The following is a 25392-nucleotide window of genomic DNA, read 5'->3' on the forward strand; positions in this document are numbered from 1 at the left end:
AGTGGGGTTAGCGAGGGGGAACCGGCGCCAGTGGAGTGACTCCCGATTGGCACTGGGGAGAATCAGGTGTGGGCCCAGGCTGGGGCACACTCTGTTTGTCTTTCCCCAGCCCAGTGGGACGGCCCTTCAGCGCCAGGCCTCCCGCAATCCGGATCCGGCTCGGGGAAGCCAGAGCCGGCTGGGCCCAGAGGAGACGGCTCCAGCCCCAGCCTGCCTGTGACCTGGGGGCAGGGCGAGGGGCCGGGATCCGCCTGCTTTAATCCCTCTCCTCTGGCCTCTGCTCCCGGCACCCTGGGGCCCAATCAAACCGGCCCCTCCCCATGCAACCCCCACTCCCATCCTGGAGCCGGGGAGAGAACCCAGGAGTCCTGGCTCCCAGCCCCAATCCATCAGCCCCCACTCCCCTCCCAGAGCCGGGGAGAGAACCCAGGAGTCCTGGCTCCCAGCCCTCCCTGCTCTAACCACCAGCCCCCACTTCCCTCCCAGAGCCGGGCAGAGAACCCAGGAGTCCTGGCTCCCAGCCCTCCCTGCTCTAACCACCAGCCCCCACTACCCTCCCAGAGCCGGGGAGAGAACCCAGGAGTCCTGGCTCCCAGCCCCAATCCATCAGCCCCCACTCCCCTCCCAGAGCCGGGGAGAGAACCCAGGAGTCCTGGCTCCCAGCCCCAATCCATCAGCCCCCACTCCCCTCCCAGAGCCGGGGAGAGAACCCAGGAGTCCTGGCTCCCAGCCCCCCCTGCTCTAACCACCAGCCCCCACTCCCCTCCCAGAGCCAGGGAGAGAACCCAGGAGTCCTGGCTCCCAGCTCCCCCTGCTCTAACCACCAGCCCCCACTCCGCTCCCAGAGCTGGGGAGAGAACCCAGGAGTCCTGGCTCCCAGCCCCCCTGCTCTGACCCACCAGCCCCCACTCCCCTCCCAGAGCCGGGGAGAGAACCCAGGAGTCCTGGCTCCCAGCCCCCCCTGCTCTAACCACCAGCCCCCACTGCCCTTCCAGAGCCGGGAGAGAACCCAGGAGTCCTGGCTCCCAGCCCCCTGCTGCTCTAACCGCCAGCCCCCACTCCCCTCCCGGAGCTGGCTGACCCATGGCAGCCAGGGAGACAGACTGGACTTTACCCCCTTTAATCCAGGGGCTGCCTGGCCCCTCCCTTGGACACACACCTGGAGTTGCAACATCGGCCGTTTATTGTGGTTTTGTTGTTCAGGGTTTTCCTGGGGTGTGTGTGTGTGGGGGGGGGTTCCCTGGGGCTGTGTGGGGTGCTGGCCTGTGTGAGCACAGCCCCTCACCATCGAGGTGTCCCCACTGCCTAACCCAGGAGTCCCCAAATTCCTCCAGGATGCTGAACCCTTTCTGCCATATCCACACACCCCTGGGCTACCCCCCCAATTCATCCCACTCGCCCCCAGAGTCACTCAGCCCCCCTGGACCCCTCCGTCCTATCCCTCCGAACCTGCCTGCAAACTCCCCCCAAACTCACCCATCCCCCCAAACTGTCCCCCAACCTATCCCTCTGAATCTGCCCCCAGACTCACCCCCTGTTCCTCCAAACCTCCCCCCAAACCTTCCCCCCACAGCCAAACCCCTCAGTCCCCCTGAGCCTTCCCCCCAAATTCCCCTGACCCCCCCAAACCTCCCCCAACCTATCCCTCTGAACCTGCCCCCAGACTCACCCCCTGTTCCCCCAAACCTCCCCGAGCCTTCTCCCCACAGCCAACCCCCTCAGTCCCCTGAGCCTTCCCCCTAAACTCCCCCTGAGCCCCCAAACCTCCCCGAGCCTTCCCCCCACAACCAACCCCCTCAGTCCCCTGACCCCCCCAAACCTCCCCAACCTATCCCTCTAATCTGCCCCCAAACTCACCCCGTTCCTCCAAACCTCCCCCGAGCCTTCCCCCCACAGCCAGCCGCTTCAGTCCCCTGAGCCTTCCCCCCAAACTCCCCCTGAGCCCCCAAACCTCCCCGAGCCTTCCCCCCACAACCAACCCCCTCAGTCCCCTGAGCCTTCCCCCCAACCCCCCCTGACCCGCTGAACCTCCCCAACCTATCCCTCTGAACCTGCCCTGAGACTCACCCCCTGTTCCCCCAAATCTCGCCCGAGCCTTCCCCCCACAACCAACCCCCTCAGTCCCCTGACCCCCCCAAACCTCCCCAACCTATCCCTCTGAACCTGCCCCCAAACTCACCCCCTGTTCCTCCAAGCCTCCCCCGAGCCTTCCCCCCACAGCTAGCCGCTTCAGTCCCCTGAGCCTTCCCCCCAAACTCCCCCTGACCCCCCAAACCTCCCCCAACCTATCCCTCTGAACCTGCCCCCAAACCTCCCCATCCTATCCCTGTGAACCTACCCCCAAGCTCACCTCCGTTCCCCGAAACCTCCCCCGAGCCTTCCCCCCACAGCCGACCCCCTCAGTCCCCTGAGCCTGCCCCCCAATCTCCCCCTGACTCCCCCAAACCTCCCCAACCTATCCCTCCGAACCTGCCCCCAAACTCACCCCCTCTTCCCCCAAACCTCCCCCGAACCTTCCCCCCACAGCCAACCCCTTCAGTCCCCTGAGCCTTCCCCCCCAAACTCACCCAGCCCCCCAACCTATCCCTCCAAACCTGCCCCCAAACTCACCCCCTGTTCCTCCAAACCTTCCCCCGAGCCTTCCCCCCACAGCCAACCCCTCAATCCCCTGAGCCTTCCCCCCCGAAGCTCACCTGGCCCCCCCGAACCCTCCCCCAATCTATCCCTCCAAACCTGCCCCCAAACTCACTCCCTGTCCCCCCCAAACCTCCCCCGAACCTCCCCCCACAACCAACACCTCAGTCCCCTGAGCCCTCCCCCAACCTATCCCTTTGAACTTGCCCCCAGACTCACCCCCTCTTCCCCCAAACCTCCCCCGAGCCTTCCCCCCACTGCCAACCCCTTCAGTCCCCTGAGCCTTCCCCCCAAACTCACCTGGCCCCCCGGACCCTCCCCCAACCTATCCCTCTGAACCTGCCCCAAAACTCACCCCCTGTTCCTCCAAACCTCCCCAAAACTCACCCAACTCTCCCCCCACAGCCAAACCCCCCAGCATCCTGAGCCTTCCCCCCAAACTTGTCCCACCCCCCCCACAGAACGATCCCCCCAAATTCACACCCAGTCACCCAAACCTTCCCCACCAGGTCACCCTGACCCCTGTAATCCGAGTCCCAAAACTTGCTTCTGAGCCCTCCTGAGTCTCCCCCCTAATCTTACCCCGACCCATGAGCCATCTCCCCAGTCTTGCTCCTAGACTGACCCTTCACCCCCTTAAAATTTGGCCCCACCAAGATGGCATGTGAATTCCCTCCCAGCCCCCCAACTTCCTGCCCTGACTCCATTCAGCGCCTCGCCCTGAAAACTCCAGCAACCCCCCCCCCCCCAAAATCTGCCCCCCAAACTCTCGCCGACCCTTCTGGCCTGTCAGCTCCAACCCTGCACCCCAAATCTTCCGCTGAACCCCTCAAAATCTGACACCTCCCCTCAACACCACCCGCCTTCCTGACCCTTTGCCTCCCCCAATCTGAATCTTGCCCCCTTTAACTTCCCGAAACCCAGAGTGAACCCCCAGTCCCGGGACCCCAAAACTCCAGCTGCACCCCCCAGGTCCCTGGCCAGCTCCGTTCTAGGCCATGTGCTGGGAATCTGGGCCAAACTTGTTTGTCCTGGTGGCATGCGACTGATCCAGGCGGGGCTGTCTTCCCCCAGAAACCAGCTATTTCCAGCTGACTGAATCACACCGGCGGGGTGGGGGTGTCGCTTGCTGGGTCAGGGGAGCGGGGCTGGTGCCCAATCCTTCCCGGGGAGCCAGCTGTGGGGCGGGTATGTGTGGAACAGATGATTCGCCTTCAGGCAGCCTCTCATTAGCCCAGTTTCGCAGGTGGGGAAACTGAGGCACGGGCAAAGGATGAGATGTGGTCAAGGTTATGCAGCTGAGTCAGGGCGGAGCTGGGATTAGAACCCAGGAGTCCTGGCTCCCAGCCCCACCCCTCCCCCCGGTTCAACCCACCAGCCCCCACTCCCTTCCTAGAGCCAGGGAGAGAACCCAGGAGTCCTGGCTCCCAGTCCCCCCTGCTCTAACCCACCAGCCTCTACTATCCTGGCTCCCACTGTGAACCCCCCCAACCCAGCATGGGATCGAAGGGGGTTTGAGCACCATGGCTTTCACGCCCATGCTCCCTGCTGCACCAGGGAAGGGGTCAGGAAGGCCTGTTTGCAAGGCCCCCAAACTTCTCAGGGCGAATCTTTCCCCAGGCAACCCCCTATCTCTGCAGGGGGAGGGGGCATAGGACCCTGGCGTCCGGGAGGGGGGCGGGGAGGTGTCCGGGGAGGCGGAGGAGAGAGGCTAGACCTAAACCGGGAGTGGAGGGGGTGGCGGAAGAGGAGACAGGCGTGGTACCCAGAGCAGGGTGCAGAGCCCCAGATCTGGAGGTGGGGGTGCCGGGGAGAGAAGGGACCCAGGCATCCGGAGGGAGGAGACAGACGGTAGATGTCCATGATATGAGGGAGAAGGAGAAAGAATCCAGGAATCCAGGCTACATGATAAAACACAGCTGTAGGGGCTAGTGGTTATGGGGGGAGGGAGCCAGGACTCCTGGGTTCTCTCCCCGGCTCTGGGAGGGGAGTGGGGTGTAGTGGTTAGCACATGAGGGTTGGGAGCCAGGCCGATCTGAGTCATTGGGGAATCAGGCACTCGGCATTTGACCCGGTTGTGTGGGGAGGCAACTCAGCCACCCTAGAAGTGGCTTTGGGAGCTGCTGACCCACGGGGTCACTCCTGGGGACAGAGGGAACTGGGTCAGCCCATCCTACATTGAGCTATATGATCTAATGGTGGGGGCTGGGTGCCAGGACTCCTGGGTTCTCTCCCTGGCTCTGGGAGGGGAGTGGGGGCTTGTGAGTTAGAGCAGGGGGGTCTGGGAGCCAGGACTCCTGGGTTCTCTCCCCGGCTCTGGGAGGGGAGTGGGGGCTGGTGTTTAGAGCAGGGGGGGCTGAGAGCCAGGACTCCTGGGTTCTCTTCCCCGGCTCTGGGAGGGGAGTGGGGGCTGATGGGTTAGAGCAGGGGGGGCTGGAAGCCAGGACTCCTGGGTTCTCTTCCCCGGCTCTGGGAGGGGAGTGGGGGCTGGTGGTGACAGCAGGGGGGCTGGGAGCCAGGACTCCTGGGTTCTCTCCCTGGCTCTGGGAGGGGACACTGTCTCTGGGTATACTGATCTGTGGTGCATGGGAAGGGCTGGGGGCCGGGGGGGGGGAAGGGGACAGATGGGGCCAGAGGAACATGAGGGTGCGTTCGCCCCAGGGCTCTGCTGTGCCAGTGGCCACACCGCAGCAGGCTGGACCAGTTCAACCAGTTTGGTACCAGGAAGGGGGTGCAGTTCCTGGATTCTTCCGCTGGGTTTTCCCCGGCCTTCTCCTGGGGGGGGGGGGGAGAATAACACCCCATAGATTCCCTCTGCACCAGCCCCCCCACTTCCTACCACCTTAGCTCCCATCCCTTTCCATACACAGAGACTGGGAGCCAGGACTCCTGGGGTCTCTCCCCGGCTCTGGGAGGGGAGTGGGGTCTCGTGGGTCAGAGCAGGGGGGGCTGGGAGCCAGGACTCCTGGGTTCTCTCCCTGGCTCTGGGAAGGGAGTGGGGGCTGGTGGTTAGAGCAGGGGGGGCTGGGAGCCAGGACTCCTGGGTTCTCTCCCCAACTCTGGGAGGGGAGTGGGGGCTGGTGGTTAGAGCAGGGGGCGCTCGGAGCCAGGACTCCTGGGTTCTCTCCCTGGTTCTGGGAGGGCAGTGGGGGCTGGTGGTTAGAGCAGGGGGGCTGGGAGCCAGGACTCCTGGGTTCTCTCCCCAGCTCTGGGAGGGGAGTGGGGGCTGGTGGGTCAGAGCAGGGGGGGCTGGGAGCCAGGACTCCTGGGTTCTCTCCCTAGCTCTGGGAGGGGAGTCGGGGCTGATGGTTTAGAGCAGGGGGGCTGGGAGCCAGGACTCCTGGGTTCTCTGCCCGGCTCTGGGAGGCCAGTGGGGGCTGGTGGTTAGAGCAGGGGGGCTGGGAGCCAGGACTCCTGGGTTCTCTCCCCGGCTCTGGGAGGGGAGTGGGGGCTGGTGGTTAGAGCAGGGGGGGCTGGGAGCCAGGACTCCTGGGTTCTCTCCCCGGCTCTGGGAGGCGAGTGAGGGCTGGTGGGTCAGAGCAGGCGAGGTTGGGAGCCAGGACTCCTGGGTTCTCTCCCCCGCTCTGGGAGGCGAGTGAGGGCTGGTGGGTTAAAGCAGGGGGGGCTGGGAGCCAGGACTCCTGGGTTCTCTGCCCCGCTCTGGGAGGAGAGTGGGGGTGTCAGAGCTAACTCCCACCATGACCTCAATGATGAACTTTTGCCCCATTTTCACCTTTTCTCCAGCCACGCCTCCTAGCTGACAAGGCCACGCCCCTTCCCTAGGCCCCGCCCAGACACCTCAAGGCCCCGCCCTCTGAGCAGAAGAATCCTCATGTTCTCTGCTGCTACCCTGACCCCCTCCCTCCCCAGGTCCCACGGGCGTCCCCACCGCGAATGGGAGATGGAGGGCGAGTGATGCGGGCTGGGGGGGGCGGGGGGGGACACAGGCGCAGAGCTGGAGGGGTCATTTGGGAAGGTCCCGGCTATTCTATGGAGTGGTGCCCCCCCCGGTGAAATCTAGGGTGAGGCTCTGGTTGGAGGCCAGGGGAACCGTTCCGCTCCGTGGGTCGCGTCCTTCAGGGTTGAATGGGCCCCCTGTGTCCCGGCCCTGCCCCCTGGATCTTATCGGCCCGGCTCTATCTGCACCTGCTCGTTAGCCGGCAGCCGGCCCTGGGCCGGGCCTCAAGGACAGAGCTGGGGTGAGCCCGGGGCCAGGGCTGGGGGGCTCAGACCCAGCTGGGGGATGGGGGGGTCCTGGTGCCAGAGCTGTGGGGCACTGACCCCACGGAGTGTGCTGTTCGGCACAGCCAATCGGTTCTTCCACCCAGCCCCACATGCAGCCCCTCCATCCGCCCAGCCCCCACACCATCCGTCCATCCATTCACCCAGCCCCACACAGAGCCCCCATCCATCCGTTCATCCACCGAGCCCCACACACAACCCCACATCTGCCCATCCATCCACTCAGCCCCACATGCAATCCCTCATCCGACCACCCCCTCATCCGTCCATCCATTCACCCAGCCCCACACACAGTCCCCCCATCTGTCCGTCCATCTACCCAGACCCACACAGCCCCCCATCCATCCGTCCATCCACACAGCCCCCCACACAGCCCCACATCCACCCACCACCCCTCCATCTGCCCATCCATCCGCCCAGCCCCACATATAGCCCCCCATCTGCCCAGTCCCCTCCATCCACACACAATCCATCCACCCAGCCCCACACGCATCCTCCACCCACCCACCCCGCCCCACAACCCCCCATCCATCTGTCTGTCCACCTGTGCCCAGATGCTGCCGTCCGTCCATCCATCCATCCCCCCATGTCCGGCGCTAGATCGCATGGTGCCCCAGGCAAGGAGCATCTTCAGCTCCCCCACCCCCCAAGAAGTTAAACCATTGAATTCCCCCATCCTACGAGATGATACATCCCCCTTGTGTCACCAACAACCAAAGCAGCCCCCCAGGCCCTGCCCCCCCCAAGCCCGGCCCCCATGGCAGTCGCCATCCATCCCGAGTCTGCCCCCTGGAGTTGCTTCTGATTTACAGTGGGGCCTCCACATCTCAGGTCCTGTTGCTGTCTGGTGGACAGTTGTGTGATGCTTGATGTGTGTGTGTGTGTGAGAGAGAGAGAGATGCGGGGTATTACACCCCCTGTTCCCCCCCAGCACCCTCTCCTCCCCAGATTAGAGGACCTGCCACTGGCTCTCTGATGTCCTAGCATGTGGTACATGTAACATGCACATGGCCCCAGATGTGGTTGCTCCAGGTGACACACCCCAGCTCAGCGTGGCGAGGTGACCCCAGAGTCAGAGCAGTGAGATCACAGGGGCTGTACGGTGTGGGATGAGAGCGGGCTACCCACCCACACGCCCGTCCCCTGGAAGAGCCTTCATACACTCGCCCATCAATCCATCCATCCCTTCATCCATCCACCCATTCAGCCCTTCATCCACCCACCTATCTATCCATCCATCAATCCATCCATCCATCCATCCATCCCTTCGTCCAGCCACCCACCCACACGTCCGTCCCCTGGCAGAGCCTACATCCACCTGCCCATCAATCCATCCATCCCTTCATCCATCCACCCATCTATCCTCCCATCCCCTGGCAGAGTCCTTCATCCACCCAACGATCCATCCATCCCTTCATCCACCCACCTATCTATCCACCCACCCATCAATCCATCCATCTCTTCATCCATCCACCCATTCAGCCTTTCATCCCCCCACCTATCTATCCACCCATCAATCCACCCATCCCTTCGTCCAGCCACCCACCCACATGTCCGTCCCCTGACAGAGCCCTTCATCCACCCACTCATCCATCCATCCATCCCTTCATCTATCCACCCATCAATCCACCCATCCCCTGGCAGAGTCCTTCGTCCACCCACCGATCCATCCGTCCACCCACCCACCCGTCCATCCATCATCCATCCCTTCATCCACCCACCCACCCGTCCATCCATCCATCCCTTCGTCCAGCCACCCACCCACATGTCCGTCCCTTGGCAGAGACCTTCATCCACCCACCGATCCATCCATCCATCTCTTCATCCATCCACCCATTCAGCCCTTCATCCACCCACCTATCTATCCACCCATCCATCCATCCATCCCTTCGTCCAACCACCCACCCACATGTCCGTCCCCTGGCAGAGCCCTTCATCCACCCACTGATCCATCCATCCACCCCTTCATCCACCCACTCATCCCTTCATCCAGCCACCCACCCACCCATCTGTCTCCAGGCAGAGTCCTTCGTCCACCCACCCATCCGTTCATCCATCCATCCATCCCTTCGTTCATCAATCCACCCATCCCTACATCCATCCCTTCGCCCAGCCATCCACCCACCCATCCATCCCCTGGCAGAGCCCTTCATCCACCCACTGACCCATCCATCCATTCACCCACCCGTCCATCAATCCATCCATCCCTTCAGCCATCCTTTCATCCACCCATCCATCCATCCCCAGGAAGAACCCTTCGTCCACCCACCCATCAGTCCATCCCCCCACACCACTTCATCCACCCATCCTCCACCCGCCTCTTTATCTATCTATCTCCCCACACACCATCTATCCCCCCCCCACACACCCTCTATCTATCTATTCCCATCCACCCCCTCTATCTATCCCCCTCTCCCCTCCCCCCACCTGTCCCTGGGGAGGGGCCCACCCCAGAGGACATTCCCCTTTCCTCCGGGGGGGGGGCAGGGAAGATTCCCCCCCGCCCCGTCTCTTTAAGCCCCTCCCTGGGGCCGGCCGCAAAACCGGAATGAGCCGCCCCGCCCCCTGGGAGGGCTCATTTGCATATGCATAAGAGCCCGGTGGGGCGGGGCCTGGGGGGGGAGCCCGGAATAAAATACCCCCCCCCCACACACGCCGCTTTGCCTTGCTCATCCTCCGCTGGGGCAGCATCTCCCGGGTGTAGCTACGTATCCAGCGTCCCCTCCCCGCAGCGCCTTCCTCGGCCAGGGGATCTAGGGGTCCTTCCTCCAGCCCCCCCAGTTCTGCAGCAGCCGCCCCCCCCCGACACACCATGGCTATCGAGAAAGAGAAAAAAACCTGCGGGCAAGTCATGGCGGAGTGGCGAGAAGCCATCTGGAATCCGCGCACCCACCAATTTATGGGGCGCACCGGCAGCAGTTGGGGTACGTGGCTGGCCTGGGCGGTGGGGGGGCTGGCTCGGGGGCAGAGCCTGGGGGAGCGGCGATTGGGGGGTTAGCCCTTGAAAAGCAGGGGAAGTGTGTGGAGGGGTTGGGGGCGCTGATCTAGGAGGAGAAATTGGGGTGTCCTGAAAAGGAGGGGGCCGGGGGGAGCTTGATATGAGACAGAAATTGGGGTGTCGCTAGCAGGAGCCCTTAAAAGGAGGAGGACGGGGGGAGGTTGATAAGGGAGAGAAACTGGGGTGTCGTTAGCAGGAGCCCTCAACCCTCCCTCTTTTTATCTACCTGGGGGTGTCAGGAGCAGGTTATCTGGGGGGATTCTTGGGGTGTCCTTGAAGAGCCCGAAAAGGAGGTGGATTGGGGGGGGGATGTTTAGGGGGGGCAGTTCTCTAGGAGGATGGGCGCCGTCATGACCCAAATCCCTGTAGAAAGTGGAGTCCTTGGGTGATGCCTGGGGTGTATTTTTAGGGGGGTCTGTTGGCCTTAAAATAGGGGGGGTATTGGGGTGGGGGCTAGGCTCCAAGCCCTTCTAAGAATGGTAGCTGTTTTGGGGTGTTTCATGGGGGGGGTAAATGATCACAGGCTACAGGGGAGTCCTTGCCTGTGGCCCCCCCATGGGGTTTCGTGTGGGGGGGTGCTGTAGAGAGGGGAAGATGAAAGAGGGGGTCATCAAGGGGTGTCATGGCTGGGGGGGAGAGAAATCAGGCAAAGGGTTTATTGGGGGAGTTGAAATGGGGGTGCAGTGTCCCCCCAAATCCTAAGCAACAGGGAGGAGGAAGGGGGAAAGGAGAGGATTGGGGGGGCTGGCAAGGGGTTATGGGGTGTCTTTGGGGTCATGCATCAATGAGGGGGATCTATTTTCCCTTCCCCCCCAGGAAAGAGGTGGGTAGATGCAGGACTAGGATTTCTCTGGGGGGGGCAGGCAGGGGGGTGCCTTGGAATATAGGGTGGGGGGAGGAGGGCAGATGGGGATGCATATGGGGGGGGCGGGAGTAGGGCTGAAATGGGCTGAACCAGCTCAGATCCAGGTCTGGGATTCTTGGGCTGTGGGTGTGAAGGAGCAAATTTTGGGGGGGGGGGTCTGTTCCTCACTCCCCCCAAAAAATTCAGCTGTCCTTATCTATGCAGTACTGGGGGGGGTGACGGGGGGCAGAGATGAGGCTGGCCTCGGAGATCGGTGTGGGGCAGAGACAGGGTTCAGGGCCTAGGGCTATATAGGGGACAGGGGCTGGGGGGGGCAGTAATGCCCCCCCTCCGCCCTGTCTCTATCAATCTCCCGGGCCCCCCCACCCAGTTTCATGGTGCTGTGGCGGCGGCTGGGAAAGTAGGTCACTCAGCTTTCTGTAGGAGCTGGGCGAGTCTTCGCCTGCCCCCCCCATCTGTCAACGCAGGGCCCCCCCCCACGCCAAGGGGGACAGGGAAGGGGGAGTATTTTTGTAATGAAGTAAGAAAAAAATCTAGGATCAGCCCCCCCCATCTGGGATCAGCCCCGCCATCCAGCCTCCCCATCCACAATCAGCCTCCCCACATCTGGGATCAACCCCCCATCCATGATCAACCCCCTTGCATCTGGGATCAGCCCCCCCCCAATCCGGCATTAGCCCCCTACCTGCAAAATTAGCCCCCCTTATCCTACCCACTCTGACCCCCTCAGATTTCTCCCCACTGTCCAGTCCCTCTCCCTATTTAGCTCTGCCCCCCCACTTTGCACCCCCCCTTTTCCTCCTGCACGTAGGTTCCGTCCCCTATGGCCTGACACCCCCCCCCCATCTTTTGGGAGTGGGAAGGGATTGGATAGGAGGAGGGAACCCAGCTATGAGGGGGGGCAGGGGAGCTGTATGGAGGGGGGGGTCCAGAATGGGGACCCCCCCCACCACTGGTTGGATTAATTGCCCTTTGCTTTATCCAGATCCGGGGGGGGGCAGGCGGTTGCCTGGGGATTCACAATTAATCCTGGCTTAGATTCACTGCAGCAGGCGGCCGGGGAGGGGGGGCTGGTGGTGACACTTGGGGGGGGGCTGGGTTCCCATCTTGCTCTGGCTGGGGGATAGTGTCTTGGCTTGCTGCATTGTGGAGAAGCTGGCGGCCTGGCGGACCGGATTGGGCTGGCGGCGAGCTGGGGGGGGGGGAGATCTGGGGGGGCAGTGGGGGGAGGGGACTGAGAGGAGAGAGGTTGGGGCTGGGGGAAGGAGTGGGGAGGGGCTGGCAGGGAGCTGGATGGGGAGTTGTTGGAGTGGGGGGGCTGGGGCTGATGGAGCATATGTGGGGCTGGTGAAAAAGGGAATGTGGGGGGCTGATGGAGTGGGGGGAGCTGGGAGGCAGGTGGGAGCTGGAGTAGGGGGGCAGGTAGAGGTGGTGGAGTGGGGCTGGAGGGAAGTGGGAGGGTTGGTGGGGGAGCTGGGGGGCAGGTAGATGTGGAGTGGGGAGGCTGGGAGATGTGGGGGGCAGGTGGTTGGTGAGGCTGGGGGAGGGGAGCATGTGGTGGAGTGGGGGGCCGGGGGCAGGTGGGGGAGCTGGGGGATGTGGGACCAGGTGGTGGAGTGGGGGGGCTGGGGCCAGGTAGATGTGGTGGAGTGGGGGGGGGGCTGGGAAATGTGGGGACAGATGGCGGAGTGGGGAGACAGAAATGGATGGGGGCTGACTGAGCTTGGAGGGCTGGGAAGTGGGGAGGGGCCCTGCGGAGGGGCCCGGCAGAGGGCAAGATGTGGGGCCACATTAACCCCTCCCCTGTCCTTTCCCGGGATCACAATGGGGCCCAGAGCCTGGGGCGGGGGGACGCTGTGTGTCACTGGCTCCATGACCTGCCCCTGCCAATCCTTGGGCTTAGGGGCTCTGAGCTGACCACTGGCCTATGGCTTTGTTTGTGGGGCTGGGGGGAGTCCCACTACCCCGCTGCCCTCCCCAGAAGAGCTGGTGTGCGGGCAGGGGGGTAGCTAGGAGTGTTTCCGGGTTGACACCCAGGAGTAGCCGGGAGCCGTGGGTCACTCCTTGTAACCCATAAGGCATTGGAGATCGGTGGAGTTGCTCTAGATTTACACCGGGTAGTAGCTGGGTGCAATGCATTGCTCTGATTCCCACCCCCCTTGCATTTGGGTTACTCCGGATTGACACCCAAGAGTAGCCAGGAGCCGTGGGTCACTGCCTGCGACCCATAACTCATTGGAGATCGGTGGAGTCACTCTAGATTTACACCGGGTAGTAGCTGGGTGCAATGCACTTCTCTGATTTCCCCCCCCCCGCTTGCATTTGGGTTACTCCGGATTGACACCTGGAGGAGATTACTCCAGGTTGACACCTGGAGCAAAGCATTGCTCTGATCCCCCTTGCATTTCGGTTACTCTGGATTTACACCCGGGAGCAACGGATCACTCTCTGATCTCCGCTGCCTTTGGAGTCTCACTGCTTACTCTGGATTTACACCTCTGAGGAGAGGGGCTACGCTTTGGTTTTCGGTCAGCTTTTGGCTTGTGCTAGGGTTACTACAGGTTTACACCTGTTCACCTGGCTTTACGTCCCTCCCATGCTCAGAAGTAGCTGCAGGTGGAGGGGGCCGGTTCTGTGCAGACAGACACTTGTAGATGTACACAGGGGTTAGTCTGGATTTACACTGCCAATAACCAAGGACAGCTCTCCCATGCCTCCAATTTCAAGTTTGTAGCTGGGTTACTAGGGATTTGCACCAGGAGGGAGCAGAGGGGTCAGTCACCATCCCTGTTAGGTTTACATTGGGGTTACACCAGAGTGTAGCCCAGATCTACTGTGTTCTCCCTCACCTTTGGGTTTGCTCCTAGGGGAGCACAGGGGCTAATCTCCACCCCCTCTAGTTTTACACTGGGGTTACTCTGGGTTTACACCAGGAGTAGCTGGGGAGTAGAGGGCCTGGTGGCCGTCCCCTTTAGGTTTATACCGAGGTTACTCTGGGTTTACACCAGGGAGTAGCTGGGGAGTAGAGGGGCTGGTGGCCGTCCCCTTTAGGTTTACACCGAGGTTACTCTGGGTTTACACCAGGGAGTAGCTGGGGAATAGAGGGGCTGGTGGTCATCCTCTTTAGGTTTACACTGGGGTTACTCTGGGTTTACACCAGGAGTAGCTGGGGAGTAGAGAGGCTGGTGGCTGTCCCCTTTAGGTTTACACCGGGGTTACTCTGGGTTTACACCAGGAGTAGCTGGTGAGTAGAGGGGCTGGTGACCATCCCCTTTAGGTTTACACCGGGGTTACTCCGGGTTTACACCAGGAGTAGCTGGGGAGTAGAGGGGCTGATAGCCGTCCCCTTTAGGTTTACACCAGAGTTACTCTGGGTTTACACCCGGGAGTAGAGGGGCTGGTGGTCGTCCCCTTTAGGTTTACACCAGGGTTATTCTGGGTTTACACCCAGGAGTAGCTGGGGAGTAGAGGGGCTGGTGGCGGTCCCCTTTAGGTTTACACCGGAGTTACTCTGGTTTTACACCCAGGAGTAGCTGGGGAGCAGAGGGGCTGGTGGCCATCCCCTTTGGGTTTACACTGGAGTTACTCTGGGTTTACACCAGGAGTAGCTGGGGAGTAGAGGGGCTGGTGGCCATCCCCTTTAGGTTTACACCGGGGTTACTCCGGGTTTACACCAGGAGTAGCTGGGGAGTAGAGGGGCTGATAGCCATCCTCTTTAGGTTTACACCGGAGTTACTCTGGGTTTACACCCAGGAGTAGAGGGGCTGGTGGTCGTCCCCTTTAGGTTTACACCGGGGTTATTCTGGGTTTACACCCAGGAGTAGCTGGGGAGTAGAGGGGCTGGTGGCCGTCCCCTTTAGGTTTACACCGGAGTTACTCTGGGTTTACACCCGGGAGTAGAGGGGCTGGTGGCCGTCCTCTTTAGGTTTACACCAGAGTTACTCTGGTTTTACACCCAGGAGTAGCTGGGGAGTAGAGGGGCTGGTGGCCATCCCCTTTGGGTTTACACTGGAGTTACTCTGGTTTTACACCCTGGAGTAGCTGGGGAGCAGAGGGGCTGGTGGCCATCCCGTTTGTGTTTACACTGGAGTTACTCTGGGTTTACACCAGGAGTAGCTGGGGAGTAGAGACGCTGGTGGCTGTCCCCTTTAGGTTTACACCGGAGTTACTCTGGGTTTACACCAGGAGTAGCTGGGGAGTAGAGGGGCTGGTGGCCGTCCCCTTTAGGTTTACACCAGGGTTACTCCGGGTTTACACCAGGAGTAGCTGGGGAGTAGAGGGGCTGGTGGCCGTCCCCTTTAGGTTTACATCGGAGTTACTCTGGGTTTACACCAGGAGTAGCTGGGGAGTAGAGGGGCTGATGGCCGTCCCCTTTAGGTTTCCACGAGGGTTACTCTGGGTTTACACCTAGTAGTAGCTCAGAGTTAGTCTGTTCTCTCACCTTTGGGTTCCCTCCTGCATTCCCCGGGCCTGTCTCCCGAGTAGTGAGCCGACCTGCGAGCCCCAAGGGCAGAGGGGTGTCACTGGCTAGCTGTGGGGCTGTATTGGGGATTAGGGGAGGGGAGTGTTGGAGGTGGGGGTCAGGGGATCCCCGTTTCCCCCAGGGCTTTTCCAGTGTCCTGATTCCCTCCCCCCAATCCATGGGGCTCCGTGTGGGGGTCCCCGGAATGGCCCCGGACCACGTTCTGCAGGGACACATGGCCTAGGTGAAGTGTGGGGCTGGGCTGGGCTCTGCTGATGTGGGGGGTACTGGTTGGGGGTGTACCAGGGGCTGGATTTGGGGGGAATCTGGAGACTGGGGGGGCTTTGGGGAAAAGAGATGGATCCGGTGGTGTGGGGAGGCATGTTTGGGGAATATCCTGGCTGCAGGTGCTCTGGGGGAGGGGTAAATCTGGGGGTGCAGATGGAGGGAGGTTTTGGGGGAACCTTGGATGAGGATGCAGTGGGGGAGGGGTAGATCTGGGGGTGTAGGAGGAGGGGTGTTTGGGGGTGCCCTGGCTGGGGGGGAGTGGGAGGAGGGTTTGAGGTGGATCTGAAGGGGAAGATTGAGGGATCTGGCTCATTACCCCCCATTTAGTCTGGGGAAGGGCCCCCAACTGGCTGACCCCCCCCACCCAGACACCCAGAGGAGGGGGGCACGGACCCCTGTGTCTGGAGAGAAAGCCACGTGCCCCCTTCATTCCTCTGCAAGCTGGAGGGGGTCACATCCAACTTCCCCCCCGAGTGCCCCCTATTTGGGGGGGTACGTGCCCAGGCCCCCTCCCTCCTGTGCAAGGTTTGTCTGGGGGGGGGTTAGGCTGTGTGTTGGGGGGAGGGGAATCCCCCTCATTCCCTTTTCATCTGTCTAATTAACTGGAGCAAGGCCAGCCTGGGACTGGAGGGAGGGGCTCCCAGCCTGGGTGCTGGTTGAAAGGGGGGCTCCGAGGTGGGGCCTCCCCCATGTGGGGGCTTTGCTTGACACCCCCCCGTTTTTCTCACCCCCCCCCCAGCCTTGATCCTGTTCTTCTACCTGGTGTTCTACGGTTTCCTCACGGCGCTTTTCACGCTCACCATGTGGGTCATGCTGCAGACGGTCGACCCCTACATCCCCAAGTACCAGGACCGCCTCTCCGTGCCCGGTAAGGCCTCGTGGGTGTGGGGGGGCATGCCCGGGGGGGCAGCATGCCCCACTGCGCCTGCATTGCCTGTGCGTCGCACGCCCATCGCACGCCCGTCGCACGCCCGCTTGCCATCCTCATCTCCGGCCTGGGTTCCTCAGCCATGGCCCCTGGCTGGGGCCGGCATGGGAGGGTGGGCCCGGGGAGACCCTCTTGTGCACCCCCATTTTTTTGCACGTGCGTGTGCGGGCCATGCACACACACGTGCCACTCCCGGTGGATCCCGCTCATCGCGTGCACCCGGCTGCACTGGCACGATGTTGGGGGGGGGCTAGAACTGCCTCCCTAAAGCAGACCCCCCCAATATTTTCTCTTCCCCCTCCGCCCCCTCCCAGGGATGATGATCCGCCCCAAGACAGACACCCTGGACGTGACTTTTAACGTCAGCAACACGGAGACCTGGGACCGTTACGTCAAGATGCTGAACGACTTCCTGGAGCGTGAGTTGGGATGGGGGCAAATGGGGGGGTGGGTGGCGTTTCCCCCCCCCCGATTAACCCCCATTGGGGGGAGAAGGGGGTTGGGATGAAGATGGTGGCTTCTAGTTCTGGGGTCCCCCCCCGGGCTGCGGGCGGGTGTGGGGGAGAAGAGAGATGAGACTTTTGGAGGGGCAATTGGGAGGAGGGGCAGGTGGGATGTGCAGGGGGGACAGATTTGGGGGCACATGGGGGTTGCAGGAACAGATTTTGAGGTGCGATGGGAGAGAAGGGGGAGGGGAACTCGGGGCATAGGGATAGATTTTTTTTTTTTAATTTTTTTTGGAGTGGGTGTTTGGATGTGGGGGGAGGGGAGAGCCAGATTTGGGGTAGGGCATGGCCCCCACCCCACTGGAGATCCCCAGCGATGCGCTTCGCTCTTGCCGACCCAGGTCCCCGCCCCGGCATTGTATCTTCCCCCTGCAAACTGCCTCCCTCCCCCCCACATCATGTTGTGCCTGACGGCCCCGAGGGGAGCGGGATGTGGAGAGGTGGGCGTCCGTAGCCATGGCTGCCTGGACAGAGGGAGAATACATGTGACTGGCAGACTGCTGCCCCCTGGTGGCCGTTAGCAGAGCCAGCAACCTTCCCCAGCCGGACGTTGTTAACCTGCGGAACTCCCCGCCACAGGATTTTCCTCAGGGCTGTAACTCTGGTAGCCCCTTAGTGCTAACCTGCTGACTCCCCCCCCCACGTCCCCACCCCCCAGCCTACAACGACTCCATCCAGGCGGCCACCAACGATGCGTGTCGCCCGGGCCGCTACAACGAGCAGCCGGACAACGGGGTGCTGAATTACCCCAAGCGGGCCTGCCAGTTCAACCGCACAGCGCTGGGCGCCTGTTCGGGCCTCAACGACCCCACCTACTACGGCTATGCCGACGGCCGGCCTTGCATCCTCATCAAAATGAACCGGGTAGGTGAGGCCAGCGTGGCGGGACCGTGGGCTGGGGTTGGCGCCTCACCCCCAAATTTGGGGGGTTCTCCCCCCCTGCACACACTTTTTTTTGTGACACCCTCCCCTTCCTCCTTCCAGGTCATCAACTTCTTTGCAGGGGCCAATCAGACCATGAACGTCACCTGTGCCGCGAAGGTGAGACCCCCCCCCCCCCGCACCCCGCCCTGCTGCCCCCCCCTTCCATCACCCCCTCACCCTCTTTTCTCTTCATTAACTCACTTTCCTTGTCTCTCTCTGGATCTTCCCGCCCACAGAGGCCCATTTCCAAACTCCAGGCGGTAAGGGCAATGGGGGACCCCCCCCTCAGGTGGGGGGGGTCCAGGGAGGTCCCCCAAATAGATACAACCCTCACCCCAGCTTGTAGCACTCTCATCTGCATCCCGTAGGTCCTCGGGGAGCTGCTGGTTGTACCCTAAGCTTAGATGATGTCTGGCTGCACCCCGATTCGAGATGTCCCCCCCAATTCACCTTAGCCCTGCCTCTCCCAGCCCCAGAGCAGTAAGTGGCTTCACTGATCCCATCCGAAATTGCACCCCTATTTTAGCAGATTTCCCCCAACTGCACCCCGATTCGAGATGCCCCCCCCCCCAAGTCTCTTCTCGCTACCTCCCCTTCTCGGCTCCTTACTCACTCATTTCATCTCGCTCTCCTCCGCCTTCTGGGCAGCTGAACCCCAAGATGGAGAACGCAGTAAGGACAGGAAATGGGGGGCTCCGTAATGGGGGTGGACAGGTGGCTAGGAAAATGAAGGGGGGTGGACGGGAGGTTAGGGGTATGGTGGGTTCTGAGGATGGGGGGAAGCTGGGGGGCAGGCAGGGTGGATGGGGGTGAACTAAGGCTGGGGGAGATGGCGAGGGAGCAGGGGGATGGGGTTTTTTTGGGGGGGAGGGGAAGACCCCAATGGGAACGCGCAGGGAGATAGGGGTTGTGGGGGACGGCTGGGGGGTTCTGGGTAACCCTTGAACTCTCTCTTCTCCCCCCCCCCACCAGAAAGAGGAGGATGCACAGAAGTTGGGGGAGATGGTGATGTACCCCCCAAATGGTCACATCGACCTCATGTATTTTCCCTACTACGGCAAGAAAGTCCATGTGAGTATGGTGGGGGCTGTGATCTCAGGACTGGGAAGGTCTTGATCTCTGCTGGGGGGGGGGTCCATGTTCTCTCCCTAGCCCTAGGAGGGGAGTGGGGGCTGGTGGGTCAGAGCAGGAGGAGCTGGGAACCAGGACTCCTGGGTTCTCTCCCCGGCTCTGGGAGGGGAGTGGGGGCTGGTGGTTAGAGCAGTGGGGGCTGGGAGCCAGGACTCCTGGGTTCTCTCCCTCGCTCTGGGAGGGGAGTGGGGGCTGGTGGGTCAGAGCAGGGGGGGGCTGGGAACCAGGACTCCTGGGTTCTCTCCCCGGCTCTGGAAGGAGAGTGGGGGCTGGTGGTTAGAGCAGTGGGGGCTGGGAGCCAGGACTCCTGGGTTCTCTCCCAGCTCTGGGAAGGGAGTGGGGGCTGGTGGTTAGAGCAGGGTGGGCTGGGAGCCAGGACTCCTGGGTTCTCTCCCTGGCTCTGGGAGGGGAGTGGGGGCTGGTGGTTAGAGCAGGGGGGCTGGAGGCCAGGACTCCTGGGTTCTCTTCCCGGCTCTGGGAGGGGATTGGGGGCTGGTGGGTTAGAGCAGGAGGGGCTGTGAACCAGGACTCCTGGGTTCTCTCCCCGGCTCTGGGAGGGGATTGGGGGCTGGTGGGTTAGAGCAGGGGGGCCTGGGAGCCAGGACTCCTGGGTTCTCTCCCTGGCTCTGGGAGGGGAGTGGGGGCTGGTAGTTAGAGCAGGGGGGCTGGAGGCCAGGACTCCTGGGTTCTCTCCGTGGCTCTGGGAGGGGAGCGGGAGCTGGTGGGTTAGAGCATGGGGGCTGGGAGCCAGGACTCGTGGGTTCTCTCCCCGGCTCTGGGAAGGGAGTTGGGGCTGGTGGGTTAGAGCAGGGGGGCTGGGAGCCAGGACTCCTGGGTTCTCTCTCGGGCTCTGGGAGGGGAGTGGGGGCTGGTGGTGAGGGGAGTGGGGGCTGGGAGCCAGGACTCTTGGGTTCTCTCCCCGGCTCTGGGAGGGGAGTAGGGGCTGGTGGTTAGAGCAGGGGGGCTGGAGGCCAGGACTCCTGGGTTCTCTCCCCAGCTCTGGGAGAGGAGTGGGGGCTGGTGGTTAGAGCAGGGGGAGTTGGGAGCCAGGACTCCTGGGTTCTCTCCCCAGCTCTGGGAGGGGAGTGGGGGCTGGTGGTTAGAGCAGGGGGGCTGGAGGCCAGGACTCCTGGGTTCTCTCCCCAGCTCTGGGAGAGGAGTGGGGGCTGGTGGTTAGAGCAGGGGGAGTTGGGAGCCAGGACTCCTGGGTTCTCTCCCCGGCTCTGGGAGGGGAGTGGGAACCCACCCTCGGTTCCTGACCCGCCCTTCCCTTTTGCGCCCCCCCCCCCTTAGGTGAACTACACCCAGCCCATCGTGGCCGTCAAGTTCCTAACCCTGGAGGCCAACGTGGACCACTACGTGGAGTGTAAGATCAACGCGGTGAACATCGCCACCACCGACGAGCGGGACAAATTCGCCGGCCGCGTGGCCTTCAAGATCCGGGTCAACAGGGACTAAGCCCCGCTTCCCCCTCCCCCCACCTTTCCCGGGGCTCCGCCCCCAAATGGGCAGGGCTTAATGGAGGAGGAGGAGCCAGTTTTCATCAGGGGAGGAGCCCCCAGCACATTCTGGGCGGGGCTTGATGGAGGAGGAGGGGCCTATTTCATCGGGGAGGGGGACCCCCCTGGGATTTGATTTTATTTTTTTTGCGGGAGCGGGGGGGTGTTTGCTCTTGAAATCGTCCTGCTGAGAATCCTAGGATGACTAACCTGGCTCTTTGGCCATTTTAGTGACCTTCCCTGTCCCCCTCACACCCCAATTCTGCCCCCCCACCCCAAAACATAGTGATTACACTGAAGGGTCTGGTACCACCCTACACCCCTCCCCTCAATCTTTTGGAATGCTACGTCTCTTTGATCTCTTCTAATGCCCCTTCCCCCCCTTTTTTTGGGGGGGGCAGCTCAGAACCTGTGACCCCCCCCTTTCTCCTGCCCCTTGAAATCCCATTGAGATGTTTCCTAATATAATAATAAATGTATATAGATATTTTTTATATATATATATATATTAAAAATTAAGGTACGGCTGAGACCTCTATTTTTCCCCCCCCCATGCACCCCTCCCCGCACACTTCTCCCCGCTCCCCGTTTTCCATCCTCCACCCCACACCCCTACAATAGATGTTGAAATTTGGTGCGTTTGTCTTGAGCTGGCGGCCATTTTGTTTCCCTGAGCTAGTAGGTGGCAGGGTTGAGTGGAGGGATGTAGGCCGGGAAATTGGAATGACCCCACTTCCGCGGCCAACCGTACGGCCGCCGTTGTCCCCGTAGGTTAGAAAACAAAATGGCTGAACAGCGGTTGCCGTATTGTGGGATAGCAGCCATTGTCCGTGTCGGTTGGGAATCAAAATGGCTGCCATTCCGCAGCCAATGACATGGCTGCCCTCATCCATGTAGACCGGGAATCAAAATGGCCACCATTCCGCAGCCAATGACATGGCTGCCCTCATCCGTGTAGACCGGGAATCAAAATGGCCACCATTCCGCAGCGGATAACATGGCTGCCCTCATCCGTGTAGACCGGGAATCAAAATGGCCACCATTCCGCAGCCAACGACGTGGTTGCCCTTGTCCGTGTATGCCGGGAATCAAAATGGCCACCATTCCGCAGCCAATGACATGGCTGCCCTCATCCGTGTAGACCGGGAATCAAAATGGCCACCATTCCGCAGCAAATAACATGGCTGCCCTTGTCCGTGTATGCCGGGAATCAAAATGGCCACCATTCTGCAGCCAACGACGTGGTTGCCCTTGTCCTCGTGTAAGCCGGGAATCAAAATGGCCACCATTCCGTAGCCAACGACATGGCTGCCCTTGTCCATATAGGCTGCGAATCAAAATGGCTGGACAACAGCTGCGGAATGTCCACCATTTTGACCCCCTGCCCTGCAAAAGAGACACGGCGGCCATTGTCGGGGTAGGCCTGGAATCAAAATGGCAGCCGTCGGCTGTGGAAATGTGGCCATTTTGTTTCTTAGCCTCTGCGGCAAAAAGTCTGGCCAAAGTCTGTGGGCCAGGAAAGGAAAATGGCTGCCATTTTCAGCCGACGTTTGGCTCTGTCTGTGGAAACACAAAATGGCTGCTGTAGTCAAAGGCTTGACATAGCCTCTGAGGAACGGTCGCCATTTTTAATCTTGGTATTCATGGCCAAAAGCTTGGCTGTGTAATGGCGGCCATCTTGGATTCCTGGCCTCCTTGGCTAATGGCTGCCATGTTGGGCGGTGCAATGGTGGCCATCTTGGATTCCTGGCCAACAGAACTGAGGCCGCCATATTGGGCTGTAACCTTTCCAGCACCTCCTTCTAAGTCGTACCCCTGCTTCCTACCAATGTGACCCCTTTCCTCATCTTAGGGTCTGTCTTCCTCTTTTAATGTACAGTTATTTTTAATCTGTCTTTTCGCTTAATGCGGCATCTGCACTGAGACAAGACTTGCCCCTCCCCCCCAGCATCCTGGGAAATTCCTTGCACCCCCTTAACTCTGCCCTTGAAACAGCTGACGCAAACGTTGCCTGTATTAGACTCCTGCCTGGTCTCTAGTCTTCTCTGCTGTTGTCTGTAAACCACAAGAGAAACAATTCCCTTTTATTTGGAACTGGAAGTAATTTTTAAAAAATAATTAAATCCCCCTCCCCCCCATTTTCCTAATGCTGCATCCTTGAGATCACTGTATGAATGAAATAACAACTCCTGTGCTTTTTAACTTTTTATTATTATTATTATTATTATTCTGGTTCGTTTTTATTTGCAGAATTATTTAATTGCCTGTATCGGATCCACTGTAAAAGATGAGAAGAAATAAACAAAAAACCCACCCTTAAAAACTAGAGATGGTAACGGAGTGTTTAATTTTCAACGTGGTGTGTGTTTAGAGCCGGTGGAACTCCCCACAACAAGGTACTGAGGTCACCGATGGGATAGTGAAAGGCATAGAGGGCAGTGGAGTGTGTTTAGAGCCGGTGGAACTCCCCGCAACAGGGTACGGAGGTCATGGATGGGATATAAAAGCCCAGGTGGGCTTATTAAAATTGCACTTAAGTTGGAGCCCAGTGTAATTTGTCCCTAGCTAGGGAGGCAGTATGACCTAGTCCTGGATCTCTGACTAGGTAAGTCCCTTTCCGTCTCTGTGTGCCTCAGTTTCCCAAGCATTAGTGTGAGGACACCGATCCCGAACCCCCTTTGTAAAGCACTTTGAGGTCGGCTGTTGAGCGGAGCTTGGGATTATTAATGAACATAACCTAATAATTTACCGTGATAAGCATCTGATACCAAAGTATGTTAGGACTTTGTCACTGTCAATTGGTTTGTCATCCCGTGAGGTAGGGGGGATATGATCCCCATTGTATAGAGGGGTTAATCGTTCCCCCCAAGAGCCAGATTGGAGCCACTGTGGTGTTCCCTAAGCTTTTCCCCCCCAAACACAGAGATTGATGGGGCAAATATTGGAGATCCCACAGCTCACACCAATGTCCCTTGGCTAGGGTGACCAGATGTCCCGATTTTATAGGGACAGTCTTGATTTTTGGGTCTTTTGCTTATATAGGATCCTATTACCCCCACCCCCTGTCCTGATTTTTCACACTTGCTGTCTGGTTACCCTACTTGGCACAGGAGGTAGAAGATGGGCTGTAACTAATTGGGGGCTGGGGGAAGGCGGATCTTTGGGTAGGGGTGGGGCGAGAACATTGATGGGGGAGGGGTCTTCCATGGCAATGGGTGGGGCCAGCACCTAGGGGGTGGGACAACAGAGGAGAGGGGTGTATGTCATTATGGCCTTTTTTGACCCCAAGGGAGGGGGGTGCTGTCTTGTTCTTTGACACAATGGTGGGGGCTGAGAGCCAGGACTCCTGGGTTCTCTCCCTGGCTCTGGGAGGGGAGTAGGGGCTGGTGGGTTAGAGCTGGGGGGGAGGCTGGGACCCAGGACTCCTGGGTTCTCTCCCTGGCTCTGCGAGGGAGGGGGAGAGGTTACTGCAACACCAGAGACAGATCGAGTTGTGTGCGTGTGTGTGTGTGTGGGGTGGAAGGGAGACCATCCCCTCGTCAGGGGGGCCTCTGACTTCTATTTCCTAAGGCCCCATTCTTTTTTTTGGGGGGGGGTGAGGGACTTTTCCCCTGGCATCTTGGAAAGAAGTTTCTCCCCTAGTAACCTACATAATTTTTTTCCCTTGGGTGAATTTAATCCCCCCCCCGATCATTTTAATTCCCCCCCCCCCCATTACTGTGCCTGGGCCAAGCTGGACAGATTGTCCTGTGTTAATCTTCCCATGCTATTCAATCCCCTGTGGGGGGAAAGGGGTGGGGGCAGGGGCCTGGATCTGAGGGGGGATGTTCTGGAGCTGGGGTCCTGCCCCCCCTCTGCATGGGAAAGGATCTGCCTTAGCCCTGTAGCCCCCAGTGCACCGGGTGGTGCAGGGACATAGAACGAGAGAGACGGGCCCTGCAGTGGGGGCCAGGAGCCAGGACTCCTGGGTTCTCTCCTCGGCTCTGGGAGGGGAGTGGGGACTGGTGGTTAGAGCAGGGAGGGTTGGGGGTGGGAGCCAGGACTCCTGGGTTCTCTCCCTGACTCTGGGAGGCGAGTGGGGGCTGGTGGGTCAGAGCAGGGGGGGCTGGGACCCAGGACTTTTAGCGTTGTGCCCCACTATGCCCATATGCCCTGACCCCCCCACCACAGGGTTGGCTGGTGCCTGGGGGTGTCTGGGCAGGCTGCCCTGGTGTGGGGGGCACGTTGTGCCCGCTGTGAGGGGAAGGGACGTAGCCTCATGTGCCCCAGTTGCTGCCCAGGCTGGACGGACGCCTGGCTTGCTGCCCCCCCCTTCCCCCAAGCCTCCCCCCTCCGCCTGCCCAGCCCCCCACCCCTCCCTGCAGCCTCCCCTTCCATCTGCCCAGCCCCCACTCCCCCCAGCCTTCCCCCTCCACTGGCCCAGCCCCACTCTGGACCCTCCCCCCTCTGCCTTTCCAGCTCCTGTCCCCCACGGCTCCCCTCCCCACAGGTCACCCAGCTCCCGCCCAGCCTTCCCCCGCAGCAGCCTGCCCCCGCCCACAGACTATTCCCCTTCCTCCCCCCATCTGCCCTGGCCCCTTTGCTCCCCTCCCTGCAGGTACCCAAGCTCCCTCCCAGCCTGCCCCCCCAGCCTGCTCCCCACCCCCCATCTGCCCTGGCCCCTCTGCTCCCCTCCCTGCAGGTACCCCACCTCCCGGCCAGCCTGCCCCCCCACAGCCTGCTCCCCTTCCTCCCCCCATCTGCTCTGGCCCCTCTGCTCCCCTCCCCGCAGGTACCCCACCTCCCGGCCAGCCTGCCCCCCAACAGCCTGCTCCCCTCTCCCCCCATCTGCCCTGGCCCCTCTGCTCCCCTCCCTGCAGGTACCCCACCTCCTGGCCAGCCTGCCCCCCAACAGCCTGCTCCCCTCTCCCCCCAT

General features: G+C 61.0%; 1 protein-coding gene across 1 annotated transcript; it reads left to right on the plus strand.

Moving 5' to 3' along the window:
- The first annotated feature begins 9535 nt into the window (after positions 1-9535).
- On the plus strand, positions 9536-22800 carry ATP1B2 (ATPase Na+/K+ transporting subunit beta 2). The gene is made up of 7 exons (XM_050933545.1): positions 9536-9800; positions 16229-16357; positions 16732-16836; positions 17582-17787; positions 17908-17964; positions 18820-18918; positions 20272-22800. The coding sequence occupies exons 1-7, from the start codon at positions 9689-9691 to the stop codon at positions 20434-20436; spliced, it is 873 nt and encodes a 290-aa protein (XP_050789502.1). The 5' UTR covers positions 9536-9688; the 3' UTR covers positions 20437-22800.
- The last annotated feature ends 2592 nt before the right edge of the window (positions 22801-25392 follow it).

This window comes from Gopherus flavomarginatus, chromosome 23 (genome assembly GCF_025201925.1).
Source record: "Gopherus flavomarginatus isolate rGopFla2 chromosome 23, rGopFla2.mat.asm, whole genome shotgun sequence".
NCBI lineage: Eukaryota > Metazoa > Chordata > Testudines > Testudinidae > Gopherus > Gopherus flavomarginatus.

What these genes read in the sequence shown, in the direction of transcription:
- ATP1B2 (XM_050933545.1), top strand. Translation starts at nt 9,689, where the DNA reads ATGGCTATCGAGAAAGAGAAAAAAACCTGCGGGCAAGTCATGGCGGAG. An exon ending in ACGTCACCTGTGCCGCGAAG is followed by an intron (nt 17,965 to 18,819) that starts GTGAGACCCCCC and finishes CCCCCCCACCAG; the next exon opens with AAAGAGGAGGATGCACAGAA. An exon ending in ACTACGGCAAGAAAGTCCAT is followed by an intron (nt 18,919 to 20,271) that starts GTGAGTATGGTG and finishes CCCCCCCCTTAG; the next exon opens with GTGAACTACACCCAGCCCAT.